Consider the following 25,776-nt stretch of genomic DNA (forward strand, 5'->3'; position numbering starts at 1 on the left):
ACACACACAAAAAAAAAAAGAAGAAGAAGAAAACGAAGGAAGACCTATTAGCCCCCCTCCCCCCCCCCCCCCCAAGAGTTTTTTTTATAATCTCAATTACCTATTAGTATTTTTTCCCCCAGCTAAGGATCAGGTTTCCCCCCATTTCCTTTGAAAAAAAGTTTACAATTTTCAGTTTCATCCATTTAATCCCTTTACATTCAATTCCATCAATTCTTCTTGTATGAGCACATTTTACATTTATATGGTCCAATAATCTACTTGGCCTCTAGCATGTATCCATCGTCGAGCATGAATGTATATATCGTAGCCTCAGAACAACAGTAGGATATTTTATTATAAATATTCATTTTGAGAAGAGCATATTATTTAAAATAAACTATTGATTGAAACTAGTTTGAATCAAAAAATAGAACTATGTATGAAAACATAACACTGCTTAAGATAGACTTAGGTAAAAGAACTATTTATTGATCTTTTGTAAATTACTCGAAATTTCCCAAAAATGCATAGCAAGCATTCATTGCTTTATGAAGTAAATGTACCATTAATTGTATTTAGTTTGTTATGATGTTGGTAGAAGTACCATTATGTAGAAATGCTAAAACTCTAATGGAAAAGCTTAAACTATGATTTCAAAATTAAAATTAAATTTGTTCATTACTCATTGAAAGTCTACACATTTTCTTTTGCATGCTGTCAACTAACGTAAAATTCTTACAAAAAGAAATTGATTGCATATTTCCTTATTTACTTTTACAATCCCAGTTTTATGATACATAGTAAGTCTATGGTAAAACTAGACTCGTCGAATGCGTCCTTATCTATAGGTTATAGATAAAAACTGTTTCTATTAATGCACTTATGTACTCCTAACCTCCCTTCTGAGTTCAAACAAATATAACAATCAAAAGCAAATAAGCAGATAAGTTGACGCAAAATAAATTCTCCTTTTTTAATTCCTGAATATGCCCACTTCCAAACAATCGCGTGAGAATCCAGTTTGCATGCCATAACAGAGGAAGCGTGGTTTCCGAGATCTGGTCACCTCGTTCATTTTTATACATAATTTAGGAAGTTTTTCGTGTTTCCGCTTTACAATCACAAAGCAACACCGATATCAGTTATAGTTGATATGTAGCCATTTATTCTAAAGCACATGCTATTTTCCATCAACGAAAAAACGGTAAATTTTATATATCGCCTCTATTACTGGCGTGGTCAATGCTCTCAGAATTCGTGCTTTTAACTTCGATTTTGATCGTGATTACTATTGTTGAATCTTAAAAACCGTTGGTGACACTTACTTTTCTATCTTTAAATTTTTTCTTTATTTTATTCCTTTTCACTGAAATTTCACAAACAGAATATTGCATAGCTGCATTTCCGCCCTCCTTTAAAAGACATCTTTACATCTCTATTTAAGAGATATTTTCCTCGTCCTTTTTTGAATAGGGACCTCCATGCATTTATCTCTGATTAAGGATTGCAAAAAATTAATCCATAGATGAATAAGAAATATGGAATTTAATAGAATTCAAGATTCATTTTTTGCCTAAAAATTAACAAGTTAAAGTTTGACGCCATCAAGTTCAGAGAAAAAAGATTGTACTTTAAAAACCTTGCTGAAATTTACATGCATGTTTCTCCCTCTCAGCAATTTAAGAGAGACTAGGGTTAGTTGATACATTTTGCTTTTGGAAGTTTTTGATTTTGATTCTATTGCTTTTGTTTCAGTGCACGTAATCAAAGATGTTTCTATGCACTATCATGTGTAATATATATATATATATATATATATATATATATATATATATATATATATATATATATATAAAATTAAGCAAACAGAATTACAAATATTAAACAAATTATAAATAACAAATGATGATAAAAAGGAAAAATGCAAACAGCTATTAAGTAGGAATAGAAAAAGAGTGAATCCAGAGCTCATCAGCCGTGGAGGATTCATTAATTATGGTCAAAAGACCAAAATTTTAACTATAAACTAGAAGAGAATGCTTAAGCTCCAGGTACATGTAATATAGAGTAACAATGGGCAAACGCACCACTTGCTAAACTAAAAACAATAAACTAGAGCTCAAACCTAAAACTAAAAGCAGGGGGTTTCGCCTCGACTAATTAGGAAAACAAGTTCCGATAATTAGCCTTCCACGGGACAGTACCTGCCAATAACAAAATTGTCTTACCTTGAAATCCAAGTAAACATATCCTGTCCGTTGTTCAGCCTGATAAAAAAAGTCTATCCATTCGTCAACAAAACATTAAAAATATAAAAACCATGTCCGGAAAACAGTCCAAAGACGTACCAGGTCGCCTGTTTCGCACGTGTAAAAATTTATCCACTACGGTGATTCATAAAAAAATGGTTTGTCACGGTTGTATCATACATTTACACAGTTAAACAGTTTCAAAAGAAGCGAAATGTTCATCGAAGGCTATACTTAAGCAGATGTTTTCAACTAGATTTTTAGGGAAGTTATTATGAAAAAGTAAGTTTTTGAGTACTGAAATTTCTTGCTTAAATGCAGAAATGGTGTTGCAAATTCTTTTAATTCTGATAGCTTGCGAAACAATAATGCCAATAAAAACCTTTTTACTTAGGCAGGAGGAGAAATCTTGTAAACTGTTAACTGCGAAATTGAATTCACGTCTTTTATCATAGATTGTAGTGGAACAATTTGAGTCAATTTGTATGTTAATATCCAAGAAATTAAAGCTATTATGATTAGAATTGGTCTTTTTGAGCGTTAATGAACTATGATAAATAGTTTTGCTGAGTTCAGAAAAATTAGGAAAATTTATACACAAAAGGTCATCAATGTATCTACAACAAAGAGGTGTAGAGGAAGGATTGTCAATTAAATATTTTCGTTCATAATATAAAAGAAAAAGGTTGGCTAATGTAGAGCTAAAATTAGCTCCCATTGCTATGCCATTAATTTGAAGAAAACATGAATTACCATTTTTGAAAAAATTATTGAAAATACAAAATTTAAAAAGACCAAGAAAAAACAATTCATTAAAATCAAGGGAATCCTTGACTGAATTAAAAAGTTCTGAAACAGAGGAAAAAAGTTCAACGAGTGGGATATTGGTGAAGAGGTTTTCAAAATCAAAAGTTTCTAAGTGGTTTATATCAAGCATATTAAGTAAATTGATGACTTCAACACTATTATTAACAATCCAGAACCAATTCATTTGTTGAAGTTTAAGTTGTTCAAGAATTTTTTTGAGAAATTGTTCAAGCTTTACACTCAGATTTTTTCCAATGGTGTTGGTGGCAGAGCAAATAAATCGAAATCCAACAGGTGTTTTATGAAATTTTGGAATTGCATATAAGTAAGGTAAGTTAACAGAATCGGGACGTGGCAATTTAAAAAGTTTGTAAGCAGCAGCAAATTTTTTGATGATGGAGGATTCATTCATTTTTCAAAATATTAGCATATAATTTTTTGCAGCAGATAGAGTAATTAGAACTTGCTTTATCAACAACTGTAAAGACAAAAGCTTTTTTAAAATTATTGATGGCATTATTTTCATCAGCAGAAAGATGGAAGTATGAAGATTCAGTGTTAGCAATATCACGTAAACGTGATTTCAGTTCAATTAAAAAGTGGTGTCTATATTCAAGAAATGCATTGAGTGGAACATTAAAACAATAGGAGATTTTTCTTAAAAAATATTCAAGTTCAAATGTAAGCTTATTAAAAGCTTTTAGAAAATTAATACGAAAATTAGGCCGATATTTAGTACCCAAACTAAAAAGTTTAATGAGTTTTTTGTTTTGTAAAAAATTCAAATCACCGGTAAGAATATGACCAAAATCAGAGTTGAAGAAGATGGAATTAGAGAAATTAGCACAATTACAATCAAAATTCAAATATTTTTCAAAATTTTTTGCAACTTCTTGATAGTTTAGAATATTTTTTGAGAAAGGAGGATTGAATTTGTAGCTGAAGACAATTTGTAGATCCTTGATGGGGAAAAAATCCAAAAGTTTACTGTGTAGTTTAGAAAAGTTTAAATAGTCGAATGATTTTTGTAAAAAACTAAAGGTGCAGTAGTAAGTTTGATGTTGTTGCGTATAACCAACTTTGTAGATCAGAAGATCATAACAAAGAAATTCAAAGTGGGAATTTTTAAAAAGGTAGTTTGGAAGGAAATTTTTAAGTTTTTTTAGAAATTTTTGTTTAAGACCAAAAAGAAATTTCCTAACATATTCAGTGTCATAAGAATGACAAAAAGAATTTTCAAGCTTATTAAGAATTTCAAAGGGCGAAAAAATGCAGAAACGAGGAGGGGATTTTCCTGATCCTCTATTAAAACGAGAAGTACTTGTATTATTTCCAAATATAAACAATGAATAAATACAAAGATTTTTAGAAGAGTTATGGTATGCTGTATATAATTTATTATCAAGGGAGGAATTTAACCCATAGGGGAAAATAGATTTGAAACGAAGAATAAAATGAGATTCTAGTGAAAGTCTCTTTTCCAAAGAGTGTTCAAAACCTAGAATTGAAATAGAAATTTTATCAAAACTGGTGAAATTGAAAATGCTGAAGTTCTTTGTCTTCTTTGTTTTTGAACGAAAGTATATCATGTCTGTGATTGTTGATACGAATATTTAGAGAATTCCTAGTTTGTCCAATATAACATAGATTTCAGGAAAGACATTTAATAAGATAAACAAGATGATGTTGCTTTCAAAAGTTACCCTCAAAATGAACACTAGCTTCAGTGTCAGCCAAAGATCAAATTTTACAACGATTATTTGTACATAAGCCCATAGTAAAGAAAGTAGGTGCGGTAAGACAATTTATAGCAGCAAGACTGTACATCGTGGAATCGACGAAACCCGAAAATTAAAAGAACAGCATAGAAACAAAGCAAACACCTAGTATGTAAATTAGAAGGCGCAAATCAGCACAAAAATTATTTACATACAAGATAAAATAATAATAAAAGTGAAAAATATTGAAAAGACCACACCAAGAGCCCATAGATGCGCAACGTGGAAGGCTAATTATCGGAACTTGTTTTCCTAATTAGTCGAGGCGAAACCCCCTGCTTTTAGTTTTAGGTTTGAGCTCTAGTTTATTGTTTTTAGTTTAGCAAGTGGTGCGTTTGCCCATTGTTACTCTATATTACATGTACTGGAGCTTAAGCATTCTCTTCTAGTTTATAGTTAAAATTTTGGTCTTTTGACCATAATTAATGAATCCTCCACGGCTGATGAGCTCTGGATTCACTCTTTTTCTATTCCTACTTAATAGCTGTTTGCATTTTTCCTTTTTATCATCATTTGTTATTTATAATTTGTTTAATATTTGTAATTCTGTTTGCTTAATTTTATATTTACTTGGCTTTTTAGTTTTGCTGCGTTGCGCATCTATGGGCTCTTGGTGTGGTCTTTTCAATATTTTTCACTTTTATTATTATTATTATATATATATATATATATATATATATATATATATATATATATATATATATATATATATATATATATATATATATATATATATATACAAAACATTAAATACTAAAGGTAACATTAAATACTAAATATAATGTAATGTCACCTCGTTTGTATCAACTAACTCCAGTAGTGGTTAAATGATAAAATACGTGGGGTAAGTTGGTATGTAAACGGAGAAAAGCAATACTAATTATTATTCTTTTACAAAACATATTCATAAGGAAAACAAAAGTGATACAATTATCAAATTCTTAGTATTCTAGTTTCAACAAGCAAAAACTTAAATTATGCAAAATCTAGTCCGATTATGTGTCCTATAACCAGATTCACAATTCGGACACATATAAAACGCAGCATTTTTAGCACACTTCACACATGCCCAACTGTTGCATTGCGTGCACTTAACCCAACTGCCTCCCACAGTTTTAGAGGATGGGTTGATGCATGTATCAAATGATCCCGTGTCGAATAAATCTACCCCCAATAGGAGTCGCTCTGAATTGCTGGAAATAATAGTTTAAGAAAAAAATGCGAAAATATTTGTCTCAATCATGGGCGTCGCGGCCGGGGGGTCCAAGGGGTCCGGACCCCCCTTCCCCAATATTTGAGGACCGGACCCCCTCAATATTCGAAAATCGGACCCCCTCGATAATTGCCAAGATGGAATTCATTATTTTGGGGAAATTATTTTTGCTTTGAAGACTTTAAACAGTTGCATAATACATAATTTACCATGTTTAATTCATATCAAATAAAACGAAATGAACATCGAAAAAAAATGAACTAAAAAAACAAAATAGGTGATGTGTATAGTGAATGGAAAGTCGGAAAGTGAACTGCCAATGACAAACCATTGCTCTGCTCTCTGCGCACTCTAGCTTCAGTGGAATATGCTAGAAAGGGGACACCTTCTCCCTAGTGCAATGTCAACCATCCATAGTCGTGTCTCCAGCTTCCCCAGCTTAAAAGTCATTCCAGCGTATTTGTTGCTATTTGGGGAAACAACGGGACAACTTTGAGATACTGAAACTAGATGGACAACTCCCCTCCCCCCCCATTTTTTACGAAATTATCCATTAATAATCCTGCTTTATTGAACAAATTTTATTGAAATAACCATTTTAAAACTTATTGTCACGTGTCAGAAAAAAGCAGTTCATTTCTCTATCTCTTTCCCATCGTCCGCTGATCAGAATTCAATTATACACCAAATGCTGTTTGTTCTCCGTGTAGGCCAGTTCTTTTCAATCTGTGGGGTGTGCCTCTCAAGGCAGACCTGTCACTTAAAGAGGACCAGAGGGGGCACTTTCCCTGCTGACGTTGAGAAATCAGAAATTAATGTATTTACATGGGCATGGTTTTTGCTGTTTTTTGGTTTTATATGCATTGAGTGTATGGAGGATTCAACAAAAAAGCAAAATTTTGGTGCATTTGTTACAAAAAAACCTGAAAAAATTAAGAAAATACTTTAAAAGGTTGCATTATTAAAATATGATATCACTGGAAGCTGGCTAACATAACGCCACTCTTCAAGAAGGGGTCTAAAGGTATTGCTGGGAATTATAGACCTGTAAGTTTGACTTCGGTGATTTGTAAGATTTTCGAAACTTTGATCAAAATTAAGATCATGAAGTTCTTAGAGACTAATAGTCTGTTGACTAGTTTGCAGTATGGTTTCAGGAAAGGTAAATCCTGTACTACTAATTTATTGCATTTCTACGACAAGGTTACCTCAGCTTTAGATAACAAAAAATGTGTGGATGTTGTTTATATTGATTTTCAAAAAGCTTTTGACAAGGTACCGCATGTTGCTCTTCTCAGCAAGTTAGCTGACATAGGAATAGGAGGAAAAACTTTACTTTGGGTTAGAAATTGGCTTACTGGTAGGAAGCAAAGAGTAGTTGTGAGAGGATATCATTCGAATTGGAGTGATGTTTTAAGTGGGGTTCCTCGGGGATCAGTTTTAGGGCCTCTTTTGTTTATTATATTTATGAATGACATCAATGAAAATATTTCTGGAAGCATGAATTGTTTTGCTGACGATGTAAAAGTTATGGGGATTGTCGAAAATGAAGAACAAGTAAAACAGCTGCAAGAGGATTTAGATCATATTACTAAGTGGGCAGATAAATGGGGTATGGCAGTTAATGTAGGGAAATGTCAAGTGCTACACTTAGGTCATGGAAATAAGCGTATGAGATATCATTTACAGGGTTCAGTCATAAATCAGGCAGAAAATGTTATGGATCTGGGTATCTTTATAAATCAGGACTTCAAGTTTAGTCAACAGTGCAGTATTGCTAGTAATGCTTGGGTTTATCAATAGATCTATTTCAAACAAATCTAAGAAAGTTCTTCTGCCTATATATATATATATATATATATATATATATATATATATATATATATATATATATATATATATACGAATTTTTATTAATGCAACTTGAAAATGAGAGTCAGAATGGTCCCCCCCAATAAATTTCATCTGACGACGCCAATGGTCTCAATAGATTCAAAACGAGAAATTATAAGCTATTCAATGAGTTGAGATATTTTGACCTACCTTGACAGAGTGATGTCCTAATCACAGAGGAAGAAAATATTTTTTTACAAAATCGTATTAAATGAAATGAGGAAATCCATTAAGAAATTGCTGCTCAAGCCGAACTACATCTCTTTGTAGTTAGATCTATTGTGCGTTATCTTACCAGACAATTTTTTCCCATCCAAACGAGTACAGTGGCAATGTGTCAATTGACACCGTGTATCAACTAACAATAGTCTCTCCTACTCCTGTAGAACAGCGACGACGGAAAATGCACTGCACATGACACGTGTTTTGTATAGAGAACTTGAAATATAAACGACAATTGCAATTAACATTACATTGCATTGTAAAATACATAACATCAAACAAATCTATACAACGAATTACTTCAAAATTATTTCTGAAAGTTTGCCGTTACCAAACTTTTGAATAACTTTTAATTTCTAAACGAATAGTTTTTGTAACTTTAAATAGTTCTGAATTTTATCCTATATTATTAAATTTACACAATAAATCGTTTAGTTATGTAGGTAACGCATGGTTTTTCTTTTTAATGAAAAAAATCATGACTGTAGTTAAAAAATCCAGTTTTTTTGGAATATTTATTTTATTTAGAACTTCAAACTATAATTTAAAAGCATGCCTATAATATGTAAATGATCCATGACTCAAAGAAATATACTTGCTTCAGAAAACGAAACATGTTCATTATGCAGTTAAGGTTATTTTTCTTCTCTGACAAACAGCATCGGTTATTCGAAAATTTAATTTCTAAACGAATAGTTTTTGTAACTTCAAATAGTTCTGAATGTTATCCTATATTATTAAATTTACACAATAAATCGTTTAGTTATGTAGATAACGCATGGTTTTTCTTTTTAATGAAAAAAATCATAAGACTGTAGTAAAAAAATCCTTTATAAAAAGATACAGTCCAATGAATTCTATTTCTGAACGCTCAAAGAAAATTTGAGTAGTGACGTTCCAAAATTAGTCTTACCCATTTTAGAAAATTTTACAGTAATTGAAAAAAAAAAAAAAAAACGGACTGAAAATAGCAAGTTTTATTTATGGGACCTTTGACGTGTCGAGATTTGTTTTGGCGACTAAATATATTATCGACTGTTTTGTGTCAGCAATCAGTTTTCAATGCATGTTTTCTTTAGTGCTGAAGTGAATGGGTGCCATCTTTTAAAGAACATGTCAAAAACTTTAAAGAACCTTGGGTAAGTTAAATTAAGTGAAATATAGATGAGACAAGTTTTAAAACGTCTCTACTGATTTTGCTTTTTATTCGAAGAACCTATAAAACTGGGTCAGTTAGGGTAGAAAGAAACAGGATTACAGTAACACTAGTCGACCCGTGCGGAACTCCGCACTGTGCTTCGAATCGTTTCATAAGGTATTTCGCTTGTTAAAAATTTAAAAGGAAGAACATTATGAAGAAGAACCGAAAAAAAGTAAGCGCAGAAGAGAAGGCATGTAATTTAAAGACATCAGTAACAAAACCTCGTTAAATACAACGTTGTGATAATTTGATCGTCGCTCACCTTTTGGCCGTACATATTTTCAATGCAAACATAAATATCATTAAAAGTGGTTGAGTTGTGACTCGTGAAAAAGCAATAATTGTGCATGTGAAAAAACAGGTTGTGGCAAATACAGTCCTGCCCATGTGAGCATCTGACAGGAAAACAAAGAAACATTAAAGAGATATTTACTGGCCCGGATTCGAATTGGCGCCATTCTGATTAACAGCCCGACACCCCAACAAACCTAGCAATTACGCCTTCCTTTTCGAAAGCTATTTATTGAAGGAATGCGTAGTAAAAAACAGCAAAAAAGCTTTTTGACAAAAATAATAATAACAATAATAAGACCATGCTTCTGTATTTTGTCATTAACCAGCATGATACGATTTAAAATTATTCGTAAAGCATGGAATTTGATTAAAGAATGACGAAGATCTCACGTAGCGATTGAAATAAGCATTCTAGAGAAGTAATAATTTAGATTGAAAATAAGTATTTTTATCTTTGAATAATGAACTATTTCACATAGAAGAGTGCTTTAACCGTTACGGCTTAAATGCCCGCACATGTTTCTCTTTTAATCGAACACTTAAAATTCAAAACCAAAACCAGTTGAACTGAGTCCGTTTTTTAAGTGTAATTTTTCGAACGTACACAAAATGTATTTTTTTTTCAGCAGAAAGCAGAGGAGTAGAAAATGATTTTTTGCTAATGAAGTTCATAATAATTTTAATGCTTTATATCGTATTTGCGCGAATAAAAAATTAAAGGTTTACTGGGTGAAACTCGTAGTTGTAATTTGGCGTTGTATTTTTTCATTTGCACAAAATGTTGAACACTGCTAATAGAAACATCTACATTTCAGCATACAATGAAAATGTTCTTCTGCACAAAAAGAATTTCCTTTAGGTAAATCTAATACTTTTTTATGCTTATATTATGCTGAGTGATCTGGATGTAGTCAGAGCTTAAAAAAAAAAGGAAGAACACCCTTCGATTAACAGTCAACCTATCTGAATGATAACTGTAGCCTGCATAAAGGAGTCGAAACACCAAGTAGCATTCCCACTGCATTTATTTTATTACGTGTGTATGTTATGAGTACATATAATGCGTAATACTAATATAAATTTGATATTATGTCGGACAGCCCAAACTTGCCCGAAGTTCAGATAGTTTATAGCCGAACGCTCTACCGAAAAACACTTATCAGTTTAACCAAACAACTAATTCCAGTGCTTTTTAGCTTTATTAAAATATGAAAGCACACACACACACACACAGGCTTTTTTTTTTTTGCCGAAAGCGACGTAAAAAATTTGAAAACTGCATTAGAAGTTTGCTTTAAAAAAAAATGCATAAGAACTACAGGCTGCATCAAGGTTTTCAAACAGCAAGGTGCGTTTTCGAAAACTTGATTTTTCGACCGTAAGTCTATTTTTCGTCATTATCCAGCCTGATAAATTTTAAAATGAGAAGGGAATAATATATAAGATAAGATATTGAAGAGAAATGTTTTTATTTTTGAAAATTTTTACAATTCGTTACCGCAGGCTGCTTTTATGATTTAGATGGCAGCACATGTTCATCATTTAACACCACGGTTAAAATACAAATTAAATTGAACTATGCTCTATTTTAAGCGTAGCTTTTCGAACGTAGTAAAAATGTGATATTTTCACTTACATTATGCTTTAATTTTCTTACTAGAGCCAAAACTTTAAGAAAGAAGAAAAAAACGTACAATTCAGAAGTAATTCAGCACAAAGTCACATCTAGTTTTCACAGCAGCAAGGAGCGTTTCTTTCTCATTTATTCTATTCCCTCATATTTGTTATTTACTTAATTAAGTGTTCATGCAATGTGCGATATTTCTCCAACTTTTTGATGCAGCTTGTCCGGACGTGGGCCCGAACACTCATTCTCCTGGTCACGAGGAGAACGCTCTGCCGATCAAGCTATTCAGCTCTGTCGGTTATAGTGCAAGTTAAAGTTATAAGGTTAACCGAAAACCTCATTCTGGTTCTTTAAAACAGGTTTTTCGGCTGAAAAAAACAATTTTTAGACCGTGGGTCTATTTTTCGTCAGTAGCCAGCACCATAAACTTTAAAATAAGGTGTAAATCAAAGAAATCGATCAAGAATTGAGGAAAATCTGGCGTAGAAACCAAAAACAGGCTACAGAAATAATATATAAGGATGCCCATATTTTTTAGAGCAATTTCACGATGTATTTTTCTCAGTGACTTTTATTACTCAAATTGAATCAAAAATGCCTGCGTAGGTGTAAAATTTAAACGCGTAACCCTTTCCTTTGTTGTTGTTGTTGTTCTCGTGTCATAGTTATTAATCACTATGAAGATATAGGGAGACATTACTTCGAGAAGTAGGAATTCTTTGCCATCATAAAAGACAGCACAAGAAATATTTACTGTACAAAGAAAGAAAATAACGCTTATGGTTCCGTTGGGAATCGAACACACGACCTCCGACATTTGAAGCGAGTCTTTTACCTCAGAGACACAAAGGGCGTTTCCCTTTCTCTTAGTTATTACAATCAATCAAGCTTTATGCATAATAAAAATCATTTCACAACTCACCAACTCTATGCTTCATCCATCAACTACATTTACGAAATAAAACAGCGTAACATTTGAATTTTACAAAAGTGTTTCGCTTTTCCTATCTTTCATCTTTCGAAAGGTCAAAAACTTCTTTCATGTCTTGATGGTTTTAGTCCTTCGGAAATTATAGTCTTTTTCTAAAAAGAATAAACTTGTGAGATAAACAACTTAGGCCAGTTTTAAAACAAATGCTCAATAAGTGTGAGCATCTATCTTTACCTTCAACTTTGTGAAAGAGCAGAAAAAAATCAGATATTATCGACGAAAAACATCTCTTCTTTTTCGTCTTCAGCGCGATGAATAGAAATTCAGCGAATCTTTGTGAACTCGTGAATGTGACCTCCTTTGCATTAAAAGATGCCATTCTCTCTGAGCTTCTGGAAATCAGAGAATGAGTGACCATTTCGAATGCTCTTTGTATGAAATGAACTCTTTCACTTATAAAGCATCGAATTCGATGACCTCGCTAGATTCATTTTTGTTTTGACTTTAAAAGCGTTGTGCTTTTGAGATAAAAGTTATGTTTCTATTTTTTCTTTGATATATCGTAATGTTCCTGAATAACCGATACTTTCTTACTTGAAAATTTACTGTAAAAAGAATCACAAGTACATAGTCTTGAAAAGTAATCGGCAACTAGTGTGCCGAATTTCTGCCAGTAACATATCTGGGGGGGGGGGGGAACAGAAAAGATTCCAGCTGAAAGTCAGTAACCTTCCTGAAAGGAACCTGGAATATTTTTGAAGAATTCAAAAACCTTCCCAACAAATAGCAGTTATGTTTATGGAATAAATCAGGAACATTTCAGAAAAACTTAGATATGCTTATAGTATTAGCGAAGCCCCTTCCAGATTTACTAGGAAAGCTAAAGCGATTATGGCCGAAGTTAAAGCAGAATTGCAGGCAATTACCAAACTGCTTATTTACCTGCAATTCTTGCAAAGCGACAGCATCCAGAGACTGCTCTTCGCCCCTGTTTGAGGCTCAGTTAATCTAGAATGACCGTAACTGATCTGAAGGCGAAACACTTGATACATAAACAGCGTGTATCTTCACACTGTTAGCTAAAAATGTTTTTCGGAACAGTGTAAAGTCTGCATTCGTGAAACTTGAAGCGATTCAGGTAATTCTTTTCACGAAAATACTTGTTTTTCCTTGGAAACTGGTGGAAATACGTGAAATCCCGGAACGTTGCCCTTAAATAATCTGTGGCGTTCAGAATTTTCTAAGCGTAATCATATGTTTTGTTCCAAGATGAAAGTTTAATACTTAGCTTTGTATATGCTCAACTGAGAAAAATAGAGTTGGAAAGAATGGAATGGCACGGCGGGAGGAATGGGACCGCTGCATTTCTTCCGAAATAGAAGATGGAAAATTACCTCTCAAGTATGTCCAGTATATGTATCAACTTTAGACTCTCGCTTGATTCTATAATCTGCTAAATAAACTGGAGAAACTAGAAATAATTTTCACTTTTTATTTCTCCATTAATACTGTATTCCAAAACAAGTGAATTTATGACTCCTGCAATGAATCGAAAATTTTTTTATTGTAATTCTTTTCCATTTAATTGCTTTGTAATTAAACATCATATTTCTCTTCTAGAAGTAAAAATAGTTTGTCGATAACTCTTTTTCACACTAAAAGTGTTTGCAAAACATGGGGCACCTTTGGAGAACTGTACTTTAAAGATCGTCTACAAGCTCTAGTTTTGAAATTGTATTGTAAAAATAGTTAAATTTTGTTATTTTTTAAAAATCCTTTATTTGTTACAGAGAAGAAAACTCAAAATAAAAAAAATCACCTAAATGCTCTTAAATCTTAACTATTGCCCCCTTTGACTCACTTACCTCAGTGTATAACTAATTTGGTTTAAAGATATGTATTAAATTTTGTTTCATAACTATTAATTAAATTCTTTCATACGTATGATAAGCATGTGATGTATGTGAATAATATTTGTCCTGTGTAATGTGGGTCACAGCAATGTGATACTAGTCACACGGATAGAATGTAATGTGGCGTTGAACTAGTAAACGGTAAAGGAGGCTGCGTTACCAGAAAGGTTTGGGGGTTTGGGGCACCTATAACAATGCATTGTTATTGGTGCAACAACTTTTGTTGAAGCTGCAACTGCAATATCAAACAAGAGAGTTTCATTGCTTACAAGTTCTGAGTGCAGAAACAATGCCTTGCAACTGAAAAAAACTGCTTAAGAAAATGATGAAAACTTTTTTTTAACAAAGGGAGGTACACTGTTAAAACCAGAAGTGCCACAGGGGTAAAGAATTTCACCCTAAGGTGAAAAAACGGTGACTCAGGGTGCAACAGAGGCTAGGAAGTGTCGTTAAGGTGCTTTTGGTTCCTCGGTGGGTGAACAACGTTAACTCAAGTGCTAAAAGACCATTCAATAGGAGAGCGACTCGTTGCGCATGCGTCCTGACATCAACTCCAACGACAACTTCAGTTTGAATGGCGAACGAAGGAAGTTGCAACGAAATTTACTTTCACATTGAATGAAGTACAAAACTGAAAATTTCGTGGATTAATCTTCGAAACCTTTCGTAAGTAAAGGCATTTGATCATATTGTAGCTCTTAGAGCTTTCGAACATATTTAAAGTGTTTAAAGTATGTTGACAACCGCTTATTGTTCCGTTTACCTTATTAAATATTTAATATCTTGCTATTTATATCCTGCAAAACCTAAAACTATCTATCAGTACTATCTTGAACAACAACAACATTAAAAATAAAAACTTTAAATCAGCTGATAATTGAATAGCTAATTCCGGAATAAAAATGCATCGACGCGACGTGAGCAGCCTATATACCAATGTATATTTCTTCTCAATGACATAACTACGTAGTAAAAAGGAACAGAGCAGCAAAGGCGGAGGGGAAAAAAAACAGCGTAAAAAGAAATTTCTCTCACTCAGTGTGACTCATGAGTTTCACATCGTGTTTTGGTTAACGTATCTTTCTTAGGCATTATTGCATGAAGCGAATGTAGTTATCTACTCGTTTTTATTTTTAATCTGACGGAAAACTTGACATTGGAAAGAAGGGCTTTTAAATTAGTATTTATCTTGTACGCATAAGGATACTCAAATATTGAATCTTATAATAAGTATTGATATGTTACGCTCGATTAAAATTTTAAGCGTTAATGAAACGCTTTTATTTTTCCATGATTCTAACCTAATGTTACCTAATATTTCTGGTTGTTCCGGCCAATGATTGATAAATACCTTCCCTGTTCATTTTCAGTACGGATCATGCAGTAAAAGTTGTCAACAACATATTAATTACTGAGCAGTCCAAGTGTGAATGCAAGAAAGTTAGTGCACGAACAGACAAATTAAAGTCATGAACACTTCTAAACTATGTTCGAAAGTTTAAATGTGATCAAATGCCTTCGTATATATAAATCAAAATAACTAAAACACAATTGTATTCAAAAATTCACACAACACGGGGGGGGGGGGGAAGCAATAAAGGTGCCATTTTCCATCTTTCACCTACGATGCACGTTAGGTGAAGGGAGCCAGTTTTTCACCCTTGCTAAAGGTGCAATTTCGGCTCTCTTTCGGGTGTCGCTGGTGAACAAGCGTTTCACCCCTGAAAGGTGCCAAACGCAACCTGTAGTTTTAACAGTGTAAAGGACACGTTTATTTCAACAATAAGGCAACAAGGGGAATATATATATATATATATATATATATATATATATATATATATATATATATATATATATATATATATATATATATATATATATATATAGGGATGATACCGGAACACCGGTATTGGAATTTCTCAATAAATGATCAAAAAAATATTTCTGTGCCATATTTCATATTTTTTGTGCAAAAAGTTCATTATTTAAGAAAATTTATTGTGAACAAATGTAAAATAAAGGAACAAATGTTGTAATACGAAGTAAATGAAAATGAGAAAGGTAATGCATGTGTATTGTCAGCCAGGAACTTCTTTCGATTTTTTTTAACCTTTTTTTTTTATGAAAAGTTCATTACCGATTTTCTGCAGTTGAAAATACTTTTTCTGAGTTCCTGCTGGTCGGTGGTAATGTTAATAATGTGCGTGCTTCTTTTCTCTTGTGTGCAATATTTCTTTTTTATTTTTTTTTCCTTAATGCACACCCAGTTGTTATTTCTCTACGAGAGACAATTCTTTTCTAATATTAACTTCATCTTCAAAAATTTTCTTTTGATCAGGATAGGCTTGTGTATGTGATTTATAATCCCTTTGATTTGAAATTTATGACGAACGCAACTTGATCTTTTTTGTTAGTTTCTATTTGTCGCTTTCTTTTTTTTTTTTTTGAACTTTTTTGCAGTTATGCAAAAATCTGAAAATATGTTCTAGTTGATTATGCCTTTCTTCTATGTAAATTCTTAAGTACCATATAATTGCTAAGCGTTATCTCGCCAAGTATACAGCTAAATAGCAAGAGAGAACAGCACTCCAGTACCGGTGAGATTTGTAACATTAAAAAGGAAAGGTTTATCTCAAAGTTAAGTACAGTTGAGTCAAATACTAAAAAATATGCGTCATAAAATAATGTTGCAACTGATGGTTGGAATACATTATTCATAGCACAAATACATTTGTAATTACACTTGAAATTAACTTTTACAGAAGGGCTAGTGAGCAATCAAGAATATTTAAAAATACAAACATTGTGCACATGAAACCTTCATCTATTGATATTTTATTAAATTGTGCTTTTGTGAAGCCAAAATTCTACATCAATAGATTGATTTTGATAATGTTTCATTTAGAAACGCTTGTACCTTTGAAATAACAACAGATATTTAATAAGTAAAAGCGAAAATTCCTTAATTGAAATATAAAAATCATTTTCGGCTAATACCGAAAATACCGGTATTCGGTATACCGGTATACCGGTATTGCAATCACTATATATATATATATATATATATATATATATATATATATATATATATATATATATATATATATATATATATATATATATATATATATATATATTAGTGTGTCCCAAAAAAATGAAAGTCGTTTTTTTAAAACGCATACCCTCTTATTTTTTTCCTTTTATATCAAAACCGTTGGAAAAAAAGTTTCATGCAGTTTGAAGCACGGTAACCCGTGCCGACTTGCGCCTAAAGGCCTAAACGTGTAAATAGCACGTGTATTCATATAAGCAAGCGAATGCTGGCGACGCGATACTTTGCAAAGCTCAAAACAGCTGTAAATAGTGCACAGAAAACAAATGAAAACAGAAAAACATATGTTGGGGGGAGGGGGGCTTATCCGTAGTAATTTGCAAACCGTCAAACATGTCAGTACGAATTCATTCCGGTCAGCGAGCGCAGTATAGTCCTTCCATAGGGAACGAAACATGGCAGTGGAATTGCAAAGTTTGAAAAAAGGGATATTTTTAATAGGAGTCGTAAAACAACAAACTACGGGCTTGAAACTTCCCTCTAACAGACAAGTTCTGTCGGTTTTGTTTTATAACATTCGAGAAGTAAATTTAACCATCAGTGAAAGTGCAAATATCGCTATTCGGGAATGCATCATCTTTTGGGAAAAGGCACGCGTTCCCACCTAATCGTTGCTAAATTGTGTGAATAAACTTAAAAACCTGTATCAAATCTAGAGAGACTTACAAAAAAATGCAGAGAAACTGCAAGAAGTATTCAGGCAGCGCCAACAAGAATTTTCAAGTAATTTAAACAATTTATTCAATATTGCACATGCTGATGCACTTCGGTTAATCAAAATAGAGGAAGATGGGACTGTTGCCTGCTTTGAGTGCTCAAAAATCAAAAGAAGATCGCTTATCTATAGTTATTTTATATGGATGTGACGGAACAACTCATTGCTGAGTCTAAACTGGATAATTCCACAGGAAAAGAACAAACAAAGGCTGTTTGAAAGGCAGTTTTAGATTGGAATCTCGAAGACAAAGTTAAGTTGTGATATTACAGCTTCCAGAACAGGTCCTTTAAGTGGTTCTTGCGCTATTCTTGAGCAAAAATTTGATAGAGAAATGCTTTCCTTTGCTTGCCGCCATCACATATATGAACTGATCTATCTCACTTAAATACAGTGCTATGGAGGAGCTGCGGAGTTGTTCCGAACTGTACCCTAACTTGGAAAATTTACTTGACTTTTACCGTGCTGAACTTACTAATATTACGCTCAGGGATGACTATCAAGAGTTGACAGAACTGCCTATCATATTTTTAGGTGGAGATACAGAAAATGAATTTAAAATAAGACCACCGGGAGTCATGCACAAAGATCGATGGATGGCTCGAGCGATTTACTCCCTAAAACTATTATATTTAGTTCACAACTAAAATTAGATACGAAGGAAAATGAAGCATTGTTTGATGTCTGCTTTTTTGTAGTGACAATATACGTGAAACCATGGCTTCAATGCATTTTGAGTCAAAGCACCCAAAAAAGATTTGTGCTTTTTGATAAAAATTTACGAAAATGTGGACCCAATTATCTCAAAAGCTGCTCTACAAAAATTCATCCAGCTTTTATGGTATGGTCAATAATATTTCATTCCTTTATGTGAAAAAGACTGTCTCAAAGCTTAGTGCAGTAAACGATGCAGCTGAAAGAGCGGTAAAAATGAGGCAGAACTTTCATGGTTTGCTAACAGCTGATGAGGAACAAAAACAATCTGTTACGTTGTGTTCAAGAGCAGAGGACATTCTATTCTGACTGCAAAAAGCAAACATTGAATTAAAAATATGTACAGTAATGTTTCTTTTAGTCTAATATTGTTGTAAATGTCTGCTTTAAATAAATTGATGTCACGTGTAGTAATGAATTATGCAGTTAGCAATTTTCCCTGTAGTCGCCTTACAGGATTTTAGGTCCAACTTAGACCTCAAGTCGGCACGGGTTCCCGTTATTTAATTGCAATGGAACTTTTTTCTCATGTTTCTGAGGTGAAATGGAAAAAATTTGGAGGGTATGCGTATTCGATTTCATAAATTTTTTTTTCGCCATTATATCTTGGGACACCCTAATATATATATATACATATATATATATATATATATATATATATATATATATATATATATATATATATATATATATATATATATATATATATATATATATATATATATATATATATATATATATATATATATATATATATATATATATATATATAATTCCTTTGTATAAGATCATTTTAACTTTATAAAACTGGAAACATGAAGCATATTAATATATAATCAATCTAAAACATTTGTTTTCATTGCTGTGAGTATTATGCAAAACACTTATTTCAATTTATTATATATTTCAGATTTTGTTCTGCACACTAAATACCCACAAAGTTGATATGTCCAAACTTCTCGGTGGCCAAATAGGTTTAGATGACTTCATCTTTGTTCATCGTAAAGGTCAAGCAAAGGAAGTAGAAATTACCAAAAATGAAGATGCTTTAGGATTAACTATAACGGACAATGGTGCGGGTTATGCTTTCATAAAAAGGGTTAAAGAAGGAAGTTTAATCCATGGACTCGGATTTGTACAGGTGAGCAAATTTTAATAAATTTTTCTTCTTGGAGCAGAAAAAGAAACGAAACTATTTCATTTTTCTTCCGTGCCATACATAATTATGTGCTTTAAAAATTGAAGTTCATGAAAATGAAAATGGAAAATTTTATTTCAGTTTAAAGTAAATATCTCTTTTAAGAGAATAGTTAATCTAAATCAATAAACCTTTACACACACGAAACATTTTCGTACAATTGTTTAACGCATACTCTGCCGAAAGAAAAAAAGAAAGATATTAGGGCACGGTATTTTTAATGAATGAAAGCACTTAATTTCACTACACAATACCGATTTGCTTTTCCTCTAAATTTCCTTAACTGCAAGTGCTTCCTTCCGTAGCGTTCTAATTCTGTTTTATTAACTCATACTTAGTATTCAGAAATATGACAACCTCGCAGTAATATCTATAAATGGAGCGGTTAGGCACTGTATAATCACAAAAAAACCAAAACATTTATAACTCGTATTTAAATATTTTTCATATTTATTCAATAGTAATTTTAAAAAGACGTTTAAAGTTATAGCAATCAGATACACTTTACACTCATTATATTATACAAAAGAAAAGACAAAAATTGAAAATAGTTTATGTAACAAAAATCACATGCATTTTGCATACCGTAATAATTACCGTAATAACCATTCTTGTATATTTTAGGGCAATAACAATGTATAAAAAAGAAAATGAGCTTTGAATTAAAGTGTTATAAAATCTCATTTTCTTTTTATTTATTAAGTTATTTATCAAGTTATCATCAAGTTAAAAACTAGCAGTTTAATAATCTCAGAGGATAATTCAAATTTTTGGAGGGAATACTCCCCTGCAAGCTTCATGGGCTTCGTTATTCAAGTTTTATCAACTCCATTTTCAAGCGCACAATGAGGTACTCAAAAAATTAAGTTAAAGAAATCATTCATTCACACTTTAGAGATTAATTTTTCAATCTTTGAAAGAGAAAGTTCTGCTTTCCATTAAGACTGTAAATGACTTTGAATTTCACTTAATAAGCCCTGTGAACAAAATAGAAAAGTTATAGAGGAAAAATTCCTTTCTAACGAAAATAAGTTTTTTTTTCATATCATAGATTGACAAAATCAGTAACTACCTACATTAGTCACACTAATGTTCCTTCTTTTTTAAAGACCGATATCGATGTCAAAAATAAATAAATAAATAAATAAATAATAAGTAAACACCGCCATTTTACGAAAAAATTCCGAATTTTTAGCGTGTTGACGTCTTGCTCGGAAAGTTTTTAAGGAGGGTTATCTTAAACTTTTTGCCGATAAATGAATCTCAATTTTTTTTATTTTCGTTTTGACTACAAAAGCTTTCAAGTGTATAAAAGAATATTACGATAAACAAATAACTATGTATTCAAATTGCGTACCATATTCATGTACATCGTAAATGAACTCAACTCACGTGACGTCACTTCAGGTATATGAGCAGTCGTCAAGCGCGTGGCATCATCAACACATATATTTTTGTGGCTTTTAAATTCCTCTTTGGCGAAAGTACATTTTTTTTCATTCATCACACTTCTCAGCACTCTTCGCATAATATTAAGTCTGTATAAAACCCAAACATTCTCAGAATGTATATAGAGTGTGTTAAACTTGTGGTTTTAAATTTCAGGATTTTATTGAATTAAATTCATCTTATTGATTGCGAAAGGAAAATATCCTTGGAACGTATGACAGTTAGAGCGTTATGCATCTACTCTACGTAATTGCGTCGCTATAATGATAAACCTGCACAAAACATCTCTAACAATAAATAGACCAAACTGGATGAAATGAATAACTTAAATGATTCGACTTACCAACTTCTTTATTACATGGATACGTCACACAACATCATTACATTCGCTGGTGTGCACACCGGAGGTATTAATTACTAAATTGAGTAAAACTGGGATATTATAAAACATATAGCACTAAGACACTGCCGTTAGGAGTTCATACGAAAGTTCGATTACATCATCATATTCCGAAAGGGGAGTTCATCCTGAGAGATAGTCGAACATTCACAATGTTGGATTACGTTGTCTTGTTCAATCGGAAAACTTCCATCCTCGGAATCGCACTGTCCATGGGAAATTTAGTGAAACATATTTGACTAAAAGGCTCTCGACTAATTATTTTGAAGGCACGGTCTATCCCTCAATTTGTCGTTGTTAGCTGAATAATCACCATGATTCCGTTGGACCTCTTGAGGATCAAATCAGGAACTCAGCGGCATCTTAGTGCATCCACATATCCATTTTGCGGAATTTCCTCGGAATTTATATATTGGCTAAAATAGTGGCTATGGAGGTATTTACACAATTATTTCGTTATTTAAGGCGGCAGACTGCCTTTCTTCTTAATTTGATCCATCTCGAAAACAAATAAAAATGGTGTTGAAGCGCAAGAAAGCTCCGTCCAGACAACAGCATCGTGAAAATTTGCAGCAACTCTCTATGACGCTCAGAGAAACATGATATGTTCTCTTTGAAAAAAAGGCGGGAAGCACTTTCATTGGTTGCACGAAGCCCTAGCAACAGCGATCATGCACGTTGATTTGTTCTTCTGATTGTTCACAGTGCTATGATATTTTCCTCACTCTCGGTTAGCATAGTACTGCGATCCGTCCCGGAACAGCAGAAACATTTGTTACTCTTCTTTTACAGAGTGCAGTGGTTATAAACACCATACGTATTTCTTTAACTACTACGCAATCATTAATAATGAACACTGAATCAAAATATACTCGCACAAAATAATAATAATAATAATAATAATAATAATAATAATAATAATAATGAATCAAACTAATATCCCCAGTTAGATTATGTACAGCATCTTACTAAGGAAATACAAGCATGTTACAGTTGTTACAGTAAAACAGTAACTGCATGAGCAACCATACGCAACACATTTTTTCACCACATTTAGTTTCAATAACAAAACAACTGAATTTAAACTGCACATCAATATTACATTGAAAGAGTAAAAGTGTGCCGTTATGTCTAATTGAATTTAAAGTCAAGTGTTCTGTAGTGAGAAAAAAACGTTCTTCTTCACTGTAAAACATTTTGTGTAAACTTACTCCATCTGCCTCCACTGCTCTGGAGTAACTTTACTGATATAACTGGTGTAAAGTTCCACATCGCTTGTGGAAGGTTACACCGTGATACAGTGGCGGATCCAGCCGATTGTTTTGGGAGGAGCCATCCGAAATTTTTGAACAAACTCCCCAGTGCCAAATTTAGCTCCATGCCGCCCCTAGGCAAATTTGAAATCTGCCAACCCCTCCCCCCCCCCTAAAAGAGGCAAAATATCATTGACTCAAAAAAAACGTAAAAAAGTGTTTCCCAGATTCAAACTATCAAACTTATGAAGAAATGAAGGCGTTTCACATTCTGAGGCGCCCCGATGAAATGATCACAGTGATCTCCCCAAAAATTTTTTATTCGGCAAATTTTGCTGACGATTCGGCAAATACCGTGATTGAAAAATATTTGACTTTCATAAGATGTGTAAAAGTAATGATTATTAAATTACAAGAAAAAATTGTCTCTGTGGAAAATGATAGAATGCTAATATTTTACTTTCAAGAAAAACAATTTAATTCAAAAAATCTGTATTATAATAGCAAATTTGCCGCCCCTGAAAAGTTTGCCGCCCTAGGCAGCTTCCTACTCTGCCTAATAGGAAATTGGGCCCTGATAACTCCTCAGAAGTTTTATTAAAATGAAGTTTTAAAAACTCAATTTTCGAGGTATCGAGATATTAGGTGAGGGGGTGGATTTAGAAATCTCCCTCGAAAATGTTTCAAAATTTAAATTTCCGAGTAATTTTTGAAAATTAGGAAACTAAAAACGCATTTTGTCTATTTTTGATGATGTACGGAAAAAGTTCAGGTTTCGGAGGCTGACCCTAAAACACTTTTTGAAAATAAAGCTTAGAAAATCAAATATTCTATCATTATACATTGAGAAGTTAGAAGAGGAGGGGTGCTCTTCTAACTCTTCAACTGTCCAGCCTAAAAATGCATCTTTAGGTAATGTTTGCTTACATTTAAAGAAGTGTGAAGGTGCTTAGAATCCTTCCTTCCTGGAAATATTTTGCCTTTGATGCTCTAAAAATTCGATTATTTACTATATTCATACATATTTTAGAATAGGATGGAATATTCGTGAGCTCCTCCAAAAAAACTCCTTTTAAAGCTATCATCACGATATAAACTAGAGAGGGAGGGGGTCCTATCAAAACTCGTTTGTAATTGAAGTCCCAAAAAAATTCATTTAATTTGCTTTTAAGCAAGTTAAGTCATACGGGCTGGATAAGCTAGTTTCCGTTGACTTTTTTTTTCCAAATAAAAGACTTAAAATGCAATTTTTTTGCTACATTTCAAGGCATTTGTGAAAGGGCATGGGAAAAGAGGGTTCTCCTCCTAGTTTCGAAATTAAAGCCATAAAAACGAAAATTTGGGCTCTCTTTGGTCTTATAAACAATAGGTATACTCAGAGAACCGCAGCATTTAGAGAACGTCCAAGTGTCTGTAGTTGGAATCAAGAAATGATGTAAACGATGGAGAAAAATTTTGGAAGCAAAAGTTTTGTTTTGAGGATAGGGATAAAATTTATCTCCCAATTTAGGCCTATACTTCTTTTTCAGTAAAATACAGTTGTTAAATTTTGTTATCTTATCATAATATTTTTCTTCTTTTTTTTTCCTTAAAAAAATTCCTACAATCACAAGGCTTTGGGAGGGGCCATGGCCCCTATGGCCCCCCTCTGGATCCGCCCCTGCCGTGATAATGTAACTATAGAAAAACGTCTCACTAATTTCTGTGTAAGGTTACACCAGTATTTTCTGCATGCTAACAGAGAAATTCCTTGAAAGGTTACACATTAGCAAAAATTAAGCTTTCATCTGACTTTCTTGAACGATTTATCAAGTTCATGCTTTTTAACCTCCCCCCCCCCCAACCAATAAACACTAATTATTTATTAATTCCAATTAATTACCAATTAATTATTACCAATTAATTCTGCGCCGATTCCGATCTTTACGCATGCACTTTGAATTCTACTGAAACCATAGTGCAATTGGTGTAACATTACACCCATTGATACGGGTAACCTTACACATTTTTTGTTTTTCACAGTGTTGAGATCGAAAACTCCTGAGTTAATGTTTCGGTAATTACTTAACGGCTAAATATTCCAGTGGTGATTAATTCTCACGATTACTTTTTACTGAGCAAATCAGCTATCTGCGCTAATTGGCCAACACTTAAGCGAAGTAAGAGCTATTTTTAAACTAATGTTATGGCTGGCGAGTTTGACAACTAGTCCTGTTAGCTAGTTTTCTTCTCTTTTGACTACTTTTTGTAAAGAGTAACTATTTCGACTAATTCGTTGACTAACTACTGATACATTGTAGTGACAGCTATTTCTTCTTTGCTTTATTTTGCGAGTGCGTGAACTTTGTAAACCAGTGCGCGCACGACGCTCAACTACTGCGCAATTGTGCGCCTTCGCAGCTTAAAGGAGCAGTGGGGACAGTGTAGTGAATAAAAGGACGTAGAAAGTACACAATCGCAATACATTTTGAACAGTTTTATAAGGAATAAAACCTTCATATTGAGTAAAATAAGCGATTTTTCATATTGTGTTCTTAAACAAAGAAAATAAAAGTGTTTTGAAACATAAATTTTGCTTAAGAAAATTACTTAAAATTTTTTTCAAAGCATTTGTATTTTATGGAAGAATTCAAATATCTCTTCTGTTAGTAAAATACATAAAGGCACATTAGCACGGTCAAAATAGACATTTAAGTTCTCGAAAATTCGCATAGAGCTGAAAATTGGTACAGATACAGATTTTCATTCATCCTCATAAATGAAAAGTCAAAAGTCCCCATCGATCCAAGTGGAGCCAAAAAAAGTTATGCAAAATAAATTTATGA

General features: G+C 32.7%; 1 protein-coding gene across 1 annotated transcript in view; it reads left to right on the forward strand.

Moving 5' to 3' along the window:
• LOC129218039 (PDZ domain-containing protein GIPC3-like) overlaps positions 1-25,776 on the forward strand; it is a 130,993-nt gene that overhangs the window by 76,352 nt on the left and 28,865 nt on the right. The window contains exon 2 of the mRNA XM_054852218.1: positions 19,562-19,792. Coding sequence (XP_054708193.1) covers positions 19,562-19,792 — 231 coding nt within the window. The remainder of the gene's footprint in view (positions 1-19,561; positions 19,793-25,776) is intronic.

Source organism: Uloborus diversus, chromosome 3 (genome assembly GCF_026930045.1).
Source record: "Uloborus diversus isolate 005 chromosome 3, Udiv.v.3.1, whole genome shotgun sequence".
In the NCBI taxonomy this organism is placed as follows: Eukaryota; Metazoa; Arthropoda; class Arachnida; order Araneae; family Uloboridae; genus Uloborus; species Uloborus diversus.